At 45.7% G+C, this 17,460-nt stretch overlaps 1 protein-coding gene across 1 annotated transcript in view; it reads right to left on the reverse strand.

Annotated features, from left to right (window-relative positions):
• Positions 1–311: 311 nt before the first annotated feature.
• LOC124606377 (octopamine receptor Oamb-like) overlaps positions 312–17,460 on the reverse strand; it is a 136,287-nt gene continuing 119,138 nt past the window's right edge. Inside the window, exons 3-4 of the mRNA XM_047138359.1 lie at positions 11,199–11,405; positions 312–366 (exon numbers count right to left, since the gene is read on the reverse strand). Of these exons, the coding sequence (XP_046994315.1) occupies positions 312–366; positions 11,199–11,405 (262 nt within the window). The remainder of the gene's footprint in view (positions 367–11,198; positions 11,406–17,460) is intronic.

Genomic DNA, 17,460 nt, shown 5'->3' on the forward strand with positions numbered 1-17,460 from the left:
GTAAGAAAGTTGCGTGCAGACTTATGTAGATTCAGACATCGACATGATCGTAGTTGCAGACTTGAGAAGTTATGGACATTTATGTTGCGAGACTATTTTTTTATGAAATTTATGATGCAACTACCTGTCATACTTTAGGTTTATTAGCTCAGTTTCCACATTGTCAACGTCAGCTGAAAAGGAAAGTGAAATGACACTAAAATGTTCACTTAACTTTTCAGATTCCTTGAAACGAATCTCAACTTCGTGGAGAAACTCAATGAGTATACTAGCATTTTGATTTTGTTCAAAATTCCGCTCAATTCCCGTGTTTATAGATGATAGCATGGAGAAATGAGCAGTGTACCCATTTCCTTGCTGAACATTCTGCAAAGAGAATATCATTTTAAAGCTCTGAATGCTCACACATCTTTGAGATTATCATTCTTTTTCCTTGCAGTGCAAAATTCAGAACATTCATATGGTTGGTAATGTCACAGAGGAGTGCCACTTTTGCTATCCATCGTTCGATTTTCAGTTCTGCATCAGGCTTACCACTCGCTTACCACTCATGTCCATTAATACATCTGTTTCATTCCGAAGTTGAAGAACTCTATCAAGGAATTTGTCTTGACTCATTCAGTATATTCCACTGTGATTGCTCATATCACACTAACTGCTTTCCAATTCTTTCAAAAACGCTCTGAACTGGCGATGTTTGAGAGCATGGTAGTGGATGAAATATGTTGTACTCATCGCTTCCCTCATATTACACTCTTAGCACATAAATTCTATTGGTGGAGAAGAATGTATTGCAAAAATCTCCCGTCGACCGCGAAACAATTTTACCGTCTCTTGAAGAACTGTTACGAAACTGATATTTCGGCCAACCACAGCACCTGTTCCGTGTGTAGCCACAGAAGCGAGATACTTCAATTGCTGGCCCGTATTGTCACTACTCCCTAGCCTTCTTCGGAACAAATTCATGGATAGACTAGCACTCCGCAAATGTCATTCGGCAAATGAGAGGAATCAGACACCTTATCTGAAACTTTAGTGGATATTTCTTGAATTCTGCTTCGAGCGCTTGAACGAGGGGGACTAACCGCCTGAAACTCTTTAGATCTCTCAGAAAATACAAATTCAGCTGCAGAAAGTAAACATGGCTCTATAAACTCTAATTCCTATAACTGCGCAGTCCTTAGGCAATCTGAAAGGCAATAGGGTAACATGCTACTGTTTTCCCTCCTGCAAACAAATATATGTTGTTATAGCGAAAATGGTGGACAAAATTATGCAGACGGTTATTTCTTTGGCATCGTATGATCATTACGTATTTCCGTCGCATCACTTACCAGTGCTTGCTTTAGTTTTTGCACTTTCGCTTGTCGCTCTTTGCCTTGCAGGCGTCCATAACATTTTGCGTGTAAAGTATTGTAATGCAGTTCTAAATTGAATTTTTTCATGCGTTCAGTGCTTTGAAGCACTCTGAGAATCTCAAGCAGCATCGCACACCACAAATATTTAAGTATTCTTCGCTGACGTGTGGTAAATTGATGTTAGCGTGTCTGACCTTCGGTTTGATGTTTCCTCCAACCATCATGCTACTCTGATAGAATTGAAGAGAGCCACTCTCCACTTTAGGCACTGAGCAGTAGATATTTAAGGCTACTCCAAACCTGACTATGGTCATAACTCCGAAGGCAGTACATTGTTTGCACTTCTTCTGCGCTACCTAATGACGTCTGACCGATCCACACAACGTGAACGGTCTCTACCTATGCTGCGAGCCAGCGTAGGCGCTCTTGCTCGCCGAACTACCTCCTGAACAGGCCTGGTCTGCAGTACAGCCAACAAACAGAAGCACGCCTGTTGACAAGGCAGCCTCCAGCAGGAGCCGAGGCGCTTATCCCCCCCACAAACAACGTGCTTAACAACGACAACGACACTGTAGTCGTGGCACTGTCCTCCATACTTGATCCACCTGCTCAAAAAATGCCGTTAGCATATTCTTCCGCCGGTGCCTATTTAAGACGCTTCTCGACTGCAAGCAGTCACCAGAAGCTCACTCTCCCGACTAACATCGGCAGCGCGTAGCGCCACATCAGTCGGAGCTCACGGCAGCCGCGCCTCACCGAATCGCCAGCCGTCCGTCACCCTCGGAGTCTTCACCTCCTGGGACGCTGGCCTCCCTCGAAGTCGGCTGCTCAATGGCCATCCATGAAAGGTAAACAGTGTCTGCACCGATCTGCCACCCATCACCATTGCAATCTTCGGCTCGTCTGATGCTGTCCTGCCCTAGATTCGGTGTCCCCTGAACTGGTATTCTTCCATGTGAACCTTTAACTGTCTACGTCACGACGGACTATTGTCACGAACTACGTCAAGAAATCGTCATGACCCAGGAACGACAAACTCTTGATATCACCACATTCGTACCAGATCAGGAGGAACCATTTCAGTTGTATCTATCAGATTGTAAGTTACATGGAGCCTCCTTCTTCGTATGCAATGTTACTTACATTTCATTCGCATGCTACTCAGAAATTCATCATTTATTGTGCGTACAGCCTATCACTCAAATATTATCTTTTTCATTTATGACGTCCTTTAGGCTACTGCCATAACACGACCAAACTTAGTATTTGTAAAACAACACAGTGCCAGTGTCAATAAATCCTGTGTTCTCCTATGGTATACGTTTTATTAAAAGTGACATAGAATTTTTTTTTCAAGTACTAAGGTTGAATCTGATGATGGCTGTAGCCGAAACGATGTTGTAAATAAAGAAATGTATGAGAAATCACGAAGGCTTTATTCACAAAATACACACAACGACCGCAGGCTCAGTCACAATAGATTCGGAATGTAAACTTTTAAATTGAGACCCCAACTAACTGGCTCGAATTTGACGCAAACCTACATGCTGTTAACGAGTTACACGCTGTTCACAAGTTAGAGAGTCGGTAAGGTTTCTCATTGGGCGTGTGGTTATGAATATTTGTTGATCGTCTTTATTGGCCCACATATTCCTACAAGGACTTCATGGCGGTGAGGATTTCCAGGACTGCTTATGGATAACCCACTTGTGTAATGTGGGAGCAGTCACAAGTTGCTGTTGATGTAACACAACATGTGGTCCGAGGTGGATAGGTTGAACAGGGCCTGTATTTTGACCTCTACTGATCATCTGACGTCAGCCCTCTGAGTTTGTCTGTTCAGGGTCATTTGATAAGTGAAGTGCATAGCCATCCCGTCGAAATGTTTGAAGAACTGGAGCAGGGAACTAAACAGTCTTGTCAAGATTTGTGAGGTAACACGGGGTTGTATAAAAAAAATTGCAACTCACAGTAGAGACGACTGTAGTTTTGCATTTAAGTGCGAGGGCAACAGTCGAAACACCTCCCTTAAGAGGTATAAGTGTAGAATGCTTTGTAACATGTAACGTGTGGAAGTAGTATCATGTTTCTTGTTAAGGTACGTGATACGCAAAATATACTTCCAATTAGATAGGGACCAAATCTAAAAGTTGCACATTTCATATCCATTTGTACTACTAACCATTTTGAGTTCACGTGTCCACACTACAATACCTGACCTGCAGTTCAGGACAAAATAAGTACTAATGTTTTGTTCTTGGCACGTGTAGTTGGAGGTGCTAACCAACCTAGAAACGTGCGACTTGTAATAACTGTAATTATTAGTCTGCAGACGACATAAATACTGATGTAATGTCGTTCAGTGCACCGTTCACCAGTCACCAGTATAAATATCTGCACTTGTAGCGGTTACCACCTGTCTATTCGCAATTATCTTGTAAATGGACAGTTTGTGAACCCATGTTTACCAGGCTGTTTCTGTCTTAATCATGACTTACATTATGGATTTTATAAAATCTGTCAATTGACTATGTATGTAATGATAGAAGAAAGAAATATAGTTATACTAAAGTGCATATGTTGCAAGCAGTGACGTAAGCTTCCCGTCGCGTTGTCAACTTAGATCTTGTATGTAGAGTTCAAATGTTTTGGTCTAAGTACAATTTTTTTTGTCCGCAGCTCGTGGTCTTGCGGTAGCGTTCTCGCTTTCCGCGCACGGGATCCCGGTTTCGATTCCCGGCGGGGTCAGGGACTTTCCCTGCCTCGAGATGACTGGATATTGTTGTGTCGTCTTCATCCTCATCAATCATCCCCATTAAGGACGGAGGAAGGCAATGGTAGAACCACCTCCGCAAGGACCTTGCCTAGTCGGCGGTGCGGGTCTCCCGCATCGCCCCCTATGCTCCTCGGAGTATGGGACCTCATCATCATCGTCATCATCATCATCATCATCATCACAATATTTTTAGACAAAGAGAAGGTTACTTCCATGCATAGAACCTTGATATCTTCCTGTTTTATCGTTACATACATAGTTACTGCGCAGATTTTACTGAATCTATAATGAAAATTTTTCGGAACGCAGGTTTTCTCGGCGAATTTCATTGATCATCAGAGTCGTGGAGTCGTGTCGTTGCAACGTTTCGACAAGTTTCCTACTCGTCATTTTCAGGTGACATAATCCTTGCTGTTTCCTCTTCTTCGCCTTTTTTACCTACAAAAGAGCGATGGTGATCACATTCTGAACTGATTACTTTCGCAAGAAAATAAAGAAATCTTTTTTTTTTACTCACAAAATTTCCACCTACAATAAGGTATATTTTCCCAAATAGCATCACTATTAATAGAGTAAATACAGAGATAAACACAACCAATACGAAATGAGCAATGAAAACCAACAGAAAGACCCTTCTCGGTAGAATTAAAATTTATTTATATTATTTATGGTTTGGCATAAACACTTGGGCATGTAGAACTAAACAGTTATATGTTTCTGGACATATGTTTACGACACTTTTCTTCCCAGTTTTGACTAGTTCTGCCTCCTGTAAGAGTTTGGAACTGGCAAGACATACACCGAAGCGCCAAAGAAACTGGTATAGGCATGCGTATTCAAATACAGGGATATGAAAAGAGGCAGAATACGAGGCTGCTGTCGGCAACGCCTATATAAGACAACAAGTGTCAGGCGCAATTGCTAGATCGGTTACTGCTGCTGCAGTGGCCGGTTATCAACATTTAAGTGAGTTTGAACGTGGTGTTGTTGTCGGCGCATGAGTGATGGGACACAGCATCTCCGAGGTAGCAGTGAAGTGGGGATTTTCCCGTACCACCATTTCACTAGTGTACTGTGAATACCAGGAATCCGGTAAAACATCAAATCTCTAACATCGCTGCGGCCTGCAAGAACGGGACCAACGACGACGGAATAGAATCGTTCAATGTGACAGAAGTGCATTTGGTGCAGAGTTCAGTGCGGGGCCATCAACAAGAGTCAGCGTGCGAACCATTTAACGAAACATCATCGATACGGGCTTTCGGAGGCGAAGGCCCACTCGTGTACCCTTGATGACTGCACGATACAAAGCTTTACGCCTCGCCTGGGCCCGTCAACGCCGACATTGGACTGTTGATGACTGTAAATATGTTGCCAGGTCGGACCAGTCTCGTTTCAAGTTTATCGAGCGGACAGACGTTTACGGGTATGGAGGCAGCCTCATGAATCCATGGACCCTGCATGTCAGCAGAGGACTGTTCAAGCTGATGGAGGCTCTGTAATGGTGCGGGGCGTATGCAGTTGGAGACTGCCTCATAAACCCATGGACAATGCATGTCAACAGAGGACTGTTCAAGCTGATGAAGGCTCTGTAATGGCGTGGGCGTGTACAGTTGGAGTGACGTGGGACCCCTGATACGTCTAGATACGACTGTGACAGGTGACACGTACTTAAGCATCCTGTCTGATCACCTCCATCCTTTCATGTCCATTGTGCAATTAGACGGCAATTCCAGCAGGACAATCCGACACGCCACACGTCCAGAATTGCTACAGATTGGCTCCAGAAACACTCTTCTGCGTTTAAACACTTCCGCTGGCCAGCGAACGCCCCAGACATGAAGATTATTTAGCATAACTGGGATGCCCTGCGATGTGCTGTTCAGAAGAGATCTCCGCCCCCTCGTACTCTTACGGATTTATGGACAGCCTGCAGGATTCATGGTGTCAGTTCCCTCCAGCACTACTTCAGAAATTAGTCGAGTCCATAATACGTCGTGTTGCGGTACTTCCGCGTGCTCGCGGGGTCCCTACAGGATATTAGGCAGGTCTACTAGTTTCTTTGGCTCTTCAGTATATAAGAGGAACGTCCACAAGCTGGTTTTGTTGAATAATTTCAGCACCGTTTCGACGTTTTTCATACTCGTCATCTCCAGCGACTTGAGGATGATGAGCAGGAAAGGCATTGAAACGGTTCATCAGGGCGAATTTGTAAACGACATGATAGCCCACAAAAGAATAGAATTTTCACCCGGGAGAGAATTATACATCCCCACTTTTTGTAAAGAGACACAAAGTCGTTTAACTCGCTTAGGTGAATTAGACATTAATATCAGGTGTTAGTCGTATTCTTACAACGAACATCTAGTCAACTGTCGACGACTAGCTGCTGTTGTCTACACCACTGTTTCGGAGCTGCAGTTGGTATTGTATCGTTTCAACAAAGTGTAGTCCATTATTGTCGCAAACGGTCAAACATTAACGTATTGTTTAGTAATATATTCTATATATTGTTCAAGGTATGTTGACTATCGACTTAGGCTACAGTTTAAAGAAGGCAAATTCAGTCCAATAACAAATAAGTAATGCTATGTACCCAACTGTGATTCGGACAAAACAAGTTACAAAACAAACTCATGCTTCATTGTTTAATCGTTTAAACTCTAAGGCATGGGTAATACCTTACAATATGGGATGTTTTGCAACAGTAACTGCCATTATCTGGGTGTTTCAGCCTAAGATTCGCCTGCGAAAAGCTAGGTCCCTAGTTGGAATACCGATCTGGCATATAGTTCTAATCCGGCCGAACGCGTCAGCGTAAGAGTAAGCTATCTGAACAAAAGTATCCAGACACCTCTACTAATGCGGAATGGACCATCAGGTGTCACTAGAGGCAGACCGGCCAACGCAAATGAAGGCAGAGACTACTGTGTTGTCAGATTTGATCGGTAAGGAGAGCTCAATGACTTTGAACGACGACTGTCATTTGGATCTCAACTACATAACACATCCATCAGGGACACTTCTGGCCTTTTAAGGCTGCCTGAATAGACTATTGGTTATGTCACTGCAAAGTGGAAAAGCTAAGAGATTCTACAGGTAAACGAAGACCTGCAAAAGACAGCATGAAATCAGTGAATGGAATCACTAGTGAAAGGAGTAGGATGGAACGATCAAGCAACTCGTCGTGAGTCACATATTCCTGTAGTCAGTGCTAAGCCGTGCTTGAGGTGGGGTAAAGAGCGTGGGAAGTTGATGGTGAAAGCAGAGTGGCGACTCACGCGGCATCCTGTATCAGTAAGATGGAAGGGTTTGGACTTAGCGAAAGCCTGTAGAACGGTACCAGCACTGAAGCACGCCACAGGCGTATCTATGGCAGTTAAGGTGTACACCCCCTACTGAACATAGGAAAAGACTAGATGCGGAAGAACACGAACACATTTTACAACACTCTTTAATGCGTGAAGCAGAGGAACAGTTCGCAGACGATGACTCTTTAAATCAGTATAATAATGCACCTTATCACAGAGCAGCATCTGTGAGGCAATGCTCTCCGAAAGATAACATTCCAGAAATGGACTGGCGTTCCCATTGTCCCAATCCGAACCCAATGGAACACCTTAGAAGGAATACTTTACTCCAGATCCCAACCTCCTACATCACTAGCTTCCCTGGCTTCGGCTCTTGAGGAAGACACGTCGCTGAAATGCAATGGGATGCAATATATAGGACTGACGCAGCGTTACATCTCACAGCGCTGCAGTGAACACATTAGGCATGTACGCTTGGGTCAGACCAACATAGTGACCGAACATAGTATTGACGAGAAGCACACCTTCGATTTCGAGGACACAAAAAAAATATGCAGTACAAACGGATTTTGGGACTCAGTAATCAAAGACTCCATAGAAATACAGTTACACGACAATCTAATCAACCGCGACAGTGGCTAACATCTCAGCACAGCCTCGGAGCCTGTAATCAGGAAAATCAGAGAAGAACGTTCCGTTCCACCAAGGGCCGCGGACGGAGCAGACAGAGACGGACGCCGGGACTCGAACCCCGCGCACGCGATCCCCCCACCACCGGCCGATCCAGGCGCATCGGGCGATTCCGCGGGCGCTTAATTGGCCGACCGCGGGAAGCGGAGAGCAGTCCAGCAGAGATATAAGCCCACAACCGACGATATCCCGACAATGCCAAACACCCTGGCTGGAATTCTAGAGTAACCTCCAGAGCAGGCGCCAAGCTGCAACAACTAGCGCGCACCCACCACTTCGAAACATGGGGTCCAGTCGAGCCCACACATTTTCCCAAAAACGGAAGCAGGCCCGATGTGTTAGACATAGCTCTCACTAGGAGGATCGCAGGATTTGTGGCCGCAAGGACAATCAACAGAATGTCCTCCGACCACAACCCAGTGATTCTAGAGGTCGATGTGGGAGAATGGGTAGCACTCCCACGGTACCAGACGTCTTACAAACGTACAGACTGGGAGCGATACCAGGAAACTGTCATCTCTGATATCGCTCGCGCTCCGCCACCTACTGCCGAAACAGCAGAACAAGCGCTACAAGACTTAACAGGCACCATTTTGCAGGCAGCGGAAGAGGCCACCCCTCCACAAAGGGATGGCCCTCCACCGCAAATACAGCTCCCGGAACACTTGCTAGCTCAAATGAGACATAAGAACAGAGTGGCAAAAGAGTGGAAGATCACCAGAAATCAGGCCACCAGGAGGCTGCTCAATCGTCTACAGAGAGAACTGAAGGCTGCGCTCAATGAGCACAGAAACCAGCAATGGCAAAACCGCCTCACGGCTCCCAAAGTAGACGATTATACACTATGGCAAGCAACCAAACAGTTTACAAAAAGACGCGCTAGGGTGCCGCCACTGCACGGCGAGCGGGGACTGTTCTACAGCCATGCTGGGAAGGCCAACGCCCTCGCCGACTCATTTGAGAAGCAGTTTCAAACGGCAGAACCCCAGGATGAAGAGCACGAAGATTTAGTCAGATGTCAACTGACTGTCTTCCTCAATGCTGAGGAGGACCCAGAGGACGAACCCATACTTTTTGCCCCCGAGGACGTGGCAAGAGTAATCAGGTCCCTCCCTACAAAAAAGGCGCCAGGACACGATAGTGTCACAAACCAGTTAGTCAAAAAACTTCCACCCACAGCGATCACACATCTCGCGAACGTCCTCAACGAGATTACTCGTTCCCGCGAGTTCCCAGCTTGCTGGAAACATGCGGAAGTGGTCGCGATACACAAACCAGGGAAAGACCCTCTATTCCCGCAGCACTACAGGCCGATTAGCCTCTTGCCAACTCTCAGCAAGATCTATGAGCGCCTCCTGCTAAGACCCATACAAGAACACATTACCAGAGAGCAAATTCTGCCAGATTTCCAATTTGGGTTCCGGCAGAACCACTCTGCCCCACAACAGGTCATGAGAATGGTTGAAGCAGCCACAGAGGGCTTCAACCACAGAGGCTACTGCGGGATAGTGCTACTAGACGTAGCCAAAGCCTTCGATTCAGTATGGCATAGAGGGCTACTCTACAAGTTGTACACACAAGGGTTTCCCGGGAGCATAGTTCAGCTGATCAAGGGCTATCTCAATGACTTTCTCCGTCAAAGTAGAAACTGCCACCTCCACCAGAAGGCGTATTCGTGCTGGGGTGCCACAGGGATTGGGCCTGGGGCCAGTATTGTACAGTCTGTACACTGTGGACACCCCAACGGCCCCCCTGGTGCGCACTGCGCAGTACGCTGACGATACAGCCTTCTACACGAGAAACGCGAACAAGAACCTAGTCATCCGTAGGCTACAAAAGGTTCTAGATGACACAGAAACTTGGGCCCGTCGCTGGCGCATCACCATCAACTCTGAGAAGACGCAGGCAATGCTGATTACCCGTAGGCTCGGAAGGTGCGAACCTCCTCAACGTCCCCCCCTCCACACCCACCTAAATGGAACCCAACTCCCCTGGCGCAGAACCGCCAAGTACCTTGGCGTAACCTTGGACTCTCGTCTTACGTGGAAACCCCACATAGACTAGGTCCACAGGAAGGTCTGCGCCAGAAAGTCCATCCTATACCCTATCCTGAACACAACCAGCTCCCTTCCCTGCCCAGTAGCAGTAAATGTATACCGGGCCCTGATCCGGCCAGTAATGGAATATGCGTGCCCTGTCTGGGGATACGCGGCAAAGCAGCACCTGGACAAACTCCAGAGGCTGCAGAACCGCGCCCTCAGGAGGGCACGGCATCTGCCTCTTGGATTCCCCACAGACGACCTGCACGCCGCGGCTGAAATCCCACTCCTGAGAGAGCGTTTCCAGGATCTGACAAGGGCCTTCTATGAGGGTTCTTCCAGATCCTGAAACGCACTCATCCACTCTCTAGGTCGGTATGACATGTCCAGCGATAAACACAAGCGTCCCATGACGATCTTCGACGATTAAGTCGAAGAGAAAATCCCAATAACCAAGCCCTAATCCTGTTCCTCCCCACGTAACAATAATCATCTCGCCTACCACAGGCAAGTACCAGACACATGCACAACAATTCATCACATATCACAGACACCAAAAAACTATAGAAAAATCACACACACACGTACACAGGGGAGTAAAAGCCTAAAGGCTACAAACTCCCCCTCACACTTCCCCAAAGAGGAGAAAGTAATGGATGAGAGCAGCAGATATCCCGACACTTCGCCTGAAGATGAAGGAGACGCATTCCATCGAAACGTTGCTACGAGACGACGATGCTACTGGGCTGACAACCCGTGAAGACTTCATACACGTCGCTGAAAGTGTCACCAGCAGAGATCAACCCGTCATAAGGGCGGAGGGTGGACAAAGGCCTTATTAACGTTCACTAATAGGTGCCGGATACTTGTTGATCAGATAGAGTACTGGTGGACGGCGCACGCGGGGTGCGGCTCGGCCTACCTGACACTGATCTTGACTCGCCGCGCCGACGGCGACCGGCCGGCCACCGAGGAGGGGCTGGGCGAAGGCTGGCCGCTGCCGGAGCCGCCGCCGCCGCCGTCGTGGTTGCTGTTGAGCGAGCCGCGGCCGCGGTGGATGCGCAGCGTCAGCCGCTGGTCGTCGAAGCGCGAGTGAACGCCGCGCGTCGTGCGGAAGCCCTGGTTGATGGCGTGCGTGGTGCGCACCGCTGCCCGGTAGATGCGCCAGTAGAAGAACAGCATCACCAGCATCGGTAGGTAGAACGAGCCCAGCGCCGAGTACAGCACGTACCTGCGGGAGCGCAACGCCAGTTGTCAACGCAGTGCCGTACGGCTGGGATCGTGCCATTTGCGCCACTACTCTAGCCGTGACTGCAAACAGGAGATCGGCATTAGCTGCAGCTGGTACAGTGGACAATAAAATCGTAACTCTTAAGAGACTTCGTGCTAACATCTCGTAACACCGTCTCTGAGCCTGAAAATGGCCTGAAGTTGTCGTGGAGGAGACACCACAAGTATTTTCAGGAATGCTATAACAAGCCGAAGCCCTCATGGATGATAAGCTCTCACAGAGCTACCAAATTGCTACATATCACCCGTTTCTCCAAGCAATCCCAAAAATGTTCTAAAGCCGTCGGCACATGGACCGTGCATCCGAACGTTGAGCGTTGAGCGTGCTGAGTTTCTGACGTCATAGCGTGGAGTACCACGTTCGGGAGTCTTTCCGAACGTGCAGAGCAATATCTGGCATGTCAGATATTCTGAGCGTGCGTCTGAGCGTTGACGAATGAGATGGCACAACGCCACCTACGTCACACGCATGCCATCTCCCTTCAGTTCAGAGTTGTGAGGCGCCATATTGGCATTAATTTCAAGCCTATATGTACATATGCCGTTTCTGAGCACCAGCAAATTGCGAATCACTGGAAAACCCGTTGTTAGTTGTGTTATTCGTTCCAATAAAATAATGAGAAACATCACATTCGTGGGAAAAGAATTATTGTAACTTGCGTATTATGAGAGTATGCTCTTTCAAGGCAGCGACACACTGAAGATCCACCCAAAACGCATTGTTCTTGGTACAATTTTTATAATTAAATTTCAATTAGTAACATAATTATCTACGGTTAACGATTTCTTTAAAAAGGTAACACAATATCACTTAGACTAAGGGGCAGGTTGGCGGTTTAGCATAGTGAGTTGCGTGTTTGTCCAGCTATGGGGTTTCGTCTGGGCGGTGGTTCGCGCCTTAACCCTTCCAAATTTTCTTCGTAATATTCGCGTTTTTATTAGGTTCCGATACTTTATTATTAGTTTAATATAAGTATATGTTATAATATTTGATGTTATGTAAATATAAGCACACCTTTTTTTTGAGTGGTGACTTTGTTCGATTGGCTTAATCTACAGGACAGCTTGCGCTACTTGTGTAAAGATATTTTGCTCCTTTTTCTTTTACGCCTCGTAATTCACATGTTGCAAAGATTCTGCTACTGGGTAGGAACAGTGATCAAGTAAGACTGACCTTGGGGTTTTATTAAAATGTGGGAATGATGAAATAATGTTTATCTTATGCGGAGAAGTATTCCAAATTTGTACCGCACTGCTTGTAATGGAACTTTTATAAGCCTGTATCCTTATTGAGTGGACATGGTACTTTCTTTTCGTGGACGATGAAGGAAATGTGCATTTTTATCCTTATTGACTGGAAATGGTACTTTCCTTTACTTATTGACTGTACATGGTACTTTCCTTTTCGTGGACGATGAAGGAAATGTGCATTTTAATAGAGCTAACGTGGGAATTTTACACGTGCCCGTTGAGTAAACAGTGTGATTTACGAACTAGAAACATTCCTCAACTGCCGCTGGAGTGCGTTGCGATCGCGTATACCACGTTGGGGCCCATGTACCGTATGCACAAGTTGCATCATTTCTGAGCGCTCAGCAGCACGTTGAACTTGGCACGCTCAACGTTGACGTTCGACAGCACGGTCCGTGTGCCGACGGCTTAAGGGATTAACACCGGGTAATTTAGCTGGCGTGTAGAGGTGTAATAGGGTGGCTGACTTTTTTGTCAAACCAAGAACATATAAGCTTAGCCCTGTCTCTACAGCTGTTGTTGATGAGGGTGTGGGGTGTCACTTGTGCTGTTTTGCATCTCCCCCCATGATGCTAATGTCCGATGAAAGCGAAAGAAAGCACCCCGTATGGTCATGAAAGTTAATTAAAGAAAAATTAATGTCACGCAACTGAAACGTCTTACCGGAAGGAAATTAATAGGCCTGGCCCAACCAGGCATGACAATAAGGGTACCACAGCATGCACATAGGCGTTTTAATGATAGTTATAGTGACTGTTCGTTTCTATTACAGATTAGATAATCTCCCCTGTAATCTATAACAACAAGTAGTCCCTATGTCTATAAAACTTATTCTCATAAAATAAAACATATGAGTTAGCCACTGACATAAACAATTGAGCATCAAATACTTGGACAAGCGAGCTGTAATATCGGCATTGGTGGGAGGGCACGTTAAACACACAAATATGGCCAGTGGAAAAAGATGGGTAGAAAATTACAGGAAGAATAGAGAAAAATAGGATCGAATACAGTGAGAGCGCCAAAGCGGATACTGAAAGCAAACCAGCTAGCTCAGAAGTATTAAAAATCGCAACAACTGGCTCCTGAAGGGAGATGCGGATTGCAACGACGGCGCACCTTACGATACTCACATCATAAAGCGGAAGGCAGCGGCAGTAGCGGCCGGCTAATCAGAGTCCAGGTCTCTTTCTGCCCTCACTATTCGAGTGCAACCATCCTTCTGTGCAGCCGCAAAGCTCGGCTCATCTGGCGCCCTCCAGCAAGTCTTTAATCCACAATCTCCTAACATAAAGTGTACTCTCTGGTCCCCTAGAATGAAGTGTCTTCTTTGTGGACGCTCTGTAACTTGGCTGCTTTCCTCCAGATTAGGAATTCGCAAATATTGCGAGTTTCGTCCAGTCAAATTCACGGAAACATGTTAAACGATCTCCTGCTTTTGCGGATTTTTGATATTTTCAACTAATAGTGCACCGAGGTGGTGAGGAAGGCAGAAAATCTCTCCCACTACATTGCACAATTTTGGAACAGACGCATAAGATTGTAGACACGTAGGCACAGTCAAGAAGCTGCGTCCTCTACGAAAAAAATTACGGTAAGAACCAGCAGCACAAGTAGATTAAACCGAACGTTATTTCGTGTCGTCATAACGAAGATCCACACGATCCTCTGGGACGGGAGGCTTGGCTAGAGATCTGTTATCTTGCCGAAATGTTTCAGTGAAGAATACAATGTTTTTCCGACAGAATGCGACCGTCCCCAATCCTAGGCGGACAGGGTGGAGGGAGGGAACTGACTGCTTGTTCGTCTACCTGTAGCTGTAGCTTCGCCTCGGCACTGAAACACTTTAATACTGACCAACTCCTCTTAAAAGTACAGGGTGATTCAAAAAGAATCCCACAACATTAAAAATGTGTATTTAATGAAAGAAACATAATATAACCTTCTGTTGTACATCATTACAAAGAGTATTTAAAAAGGTTTTTTTTTTCACTGAAAAACAAGTTCAGAGATGTTCAATATGGCCCCCTCCAGACACTCGAGCAATATCAACCCGATACTCCAACTAGTTCCTCACTCTCTGTAGCATATCAGGCGTAACAGTTTGGATAGCTGCTGTTATTTCTCGTTTCAAATCATCAATGGTGGCTGAGAGAGGTGGCCGAAACACCATATCCTTAACATACCCCCATAAGAAAAAATCGCAGGGCGTAAGATCAGGGCTTCTTGGAGGCCAGTGATGAAGTGCTCTGTCACGGGCTGCCTGGCGGCCGATCCATCGCCTCGGGTAGTTGACGTCCAGGTTTCATAACTAACCTTTTTCGTAGGACTCTCCATACAGTTGATTGTGGAATTTGCAGCTCTCTGCTAGCTCTGCGAGTCGATTTTCCTGGGCTGCAAACAAATGCTTGCTGGATGCGTGCTACATTTTCATCACTCGTTCTCGGCCGTCCAGAACTTTTCCCTTTGGACAAACACCCATTCTCTGTAAACTGTTTATACCAACGTTTAATACACCAACTATCAGGAGGTTTAACACCATACTTCGTTCGAAATGTACGCTGTCAACTGTCGTCGACTCACTTCTGCCGTACTCAATAACACAAAAAGCTTTCTGTTGAGCGGTCGCCATCTTAGCATCAACTGACGCTGACGCCTAGTCAACAGCGCCTCAAGCGAACAAATGTACAACTAAATGAAACTTTATAGCTCCCTTAATTCGCCGACAGATAGTGCTTAGCTCTGCCTTTTGTCGTTGCAGAGTTTTAAATTCCTAAAGATGTGGTATTCTTTTTGAATCACCCTGTATTGTTATCTATCGCTAGCCAGATTTTAGGCTTCCAGCTGAGCAGTTCCGGCACTGTATTAAAATAGAGAAGTGAACAGAATCCAGGGAGTACTGAATCTGAGCAATAATTATCATATTCTCCGTCAGTAATCGATTATTTGACTAAAGGAAATGAATATTGAATATTCTAAAATATGTTGGGAGCATGTTTCCGAGAAGACAGAACGCGTAAAAGGGGAGTGCCCACAGCAGACTAATCACGAAGATGTGGAACAAAGAGCAACGCTGACCACCGAGAATATGGAAATATGGTTAATGTTCACCGTAAACTAACGAGTGTGCCTAAGCCATGGTACGAAAAATAAGCCCACAACACTACAGGATCACCCGTGGCCGAAAATATACCCTCCACACACTGCGATAAACGCATCAGTGGGCCGTCGGTGCGCTAGACACCTTGCATTATTTGAAAAGAGGTAAATTTTCGACTCTTTGGACCACAAATTTGCGACTCGTTGGACCACCCCCACTCCTCCTGTCAGATACTGCCCTGTGTCTGTGTTGTTTGGTCCATTGAAGATTTGTAGTTGTATGTGCCTCTGTGGACGTTGGCATTCTGCGATTTACCCGACTCCAGTTGTCAACTGCGTGCAGTTCCATTCTCAGTGTTCGCAAGGAAAGTGGTTGAGAAGGACCTGCATTCACTGATAGTGACAAATCCTGTCTGGTTCGAAGCCGATTTTCATAGCCAATGCCTGACACTCGTCTCCCACTCCTGTTGGCCACGATTATTTTACGACCGCTGTTCTTACACTGTCTTGCATAGCTGCGACTAGTATACCATTCCTTGTAGACAGGTTCATCATTCTCAACAAACTGAGGAACTACTTTCTCGGTGTTGTCGTGGGAACACCTAAACTAAACACGATAGCTCCTTTTTGTCATTGTTATACGTCTCCACGCCGACCCATCTTAATGCGCTGATTCCCACAGCCGTCTGGCAAATGTATATCACCTCTTTGCCTTAGCTTACGTCAGCAGCGGGGGCTCATATTACCGCTTGGAATCAGTTATACACAATCTGCGGCACTCCAAAGGACCAATGTGCTTACATATGTGTTTTTTTTATATACTCGTAATGCACTATTATCAGTTTCGTTTATTTTTATCATCCTCAGGGTCAAATGTCTCGTCTTCTATCTCACTTGCTGTTCGTCATAAAAGATGTTTTTAAATGCAAAAGTCAATCGGATATCGTGAAAAATAACTTTTATCGTCAAACAGACGGAGTGGCATTGTCTTTGACTGACGAAAGGATGAAGCTGATCAAGGAATAGTTGAGAATTTTAGTTGCCAGAGAATGAATAATATTAATTGAAATGGGCAGTAACCGTCGGTAACAAATTTAGATTAGAGTGAGACAGGAAGATAACAGATATTTTAATACGGGAGCAAGATTACAATAAGACCAAGGCAACAAAGATTCAGAAGTAGATTGGCAGTGAGGAAGACTATGCTCTTCAGTAAAACAGATCTAGTGATATTAGACATTGATACAGGAGCAGAGTGCCTTTAAGTTCTTTTGACAACTTGTCTACTTTATTCTTAACTAAAGAAAAGCCACCCCTGTTGTTAATAAGAATTTTATTAAGTTCATGTCCGGTTTGTACCTTCATCTGGTGTTGGTTCTCTACACCGAAGTTCCCAGATCTGCTTGAGAATAGCCTTATGTAAGCCGGTCGTGGACTTCACAAAGTTCTTATAGCATCTGACGTAGCTTTCCGTCAGCTGTAGAGTTGGGAAATCAGCATGCTGTGAACTTGGAGATATTAATAATTATTCTGAATTGTTAACTATCTGTTATTGTTCTTCAAGAACGCGCCTGTGAAGTTCATTTACAATAATCATCTGATTTATGCCACATGCCGTTGATACAACGATAGTCACCTCACTTTGC

The sequence above is a fragment of the Schistocerca americana genome, chromosome 3, assembly GCF_021461395.2.
Source record: "Schistocerca americana isolate TAMUIC-IGC-003095 chromosome 3, iqSchAmer2.1, whole genome shotgun sequence".
Classification (NCBI taxonomy): domain Eukaryota; kingdom Metazoa; phylum Arthropoda; class Insecta; order Orthoptera; family Acrididae; genus Schistocerca; species Schistocerca americana.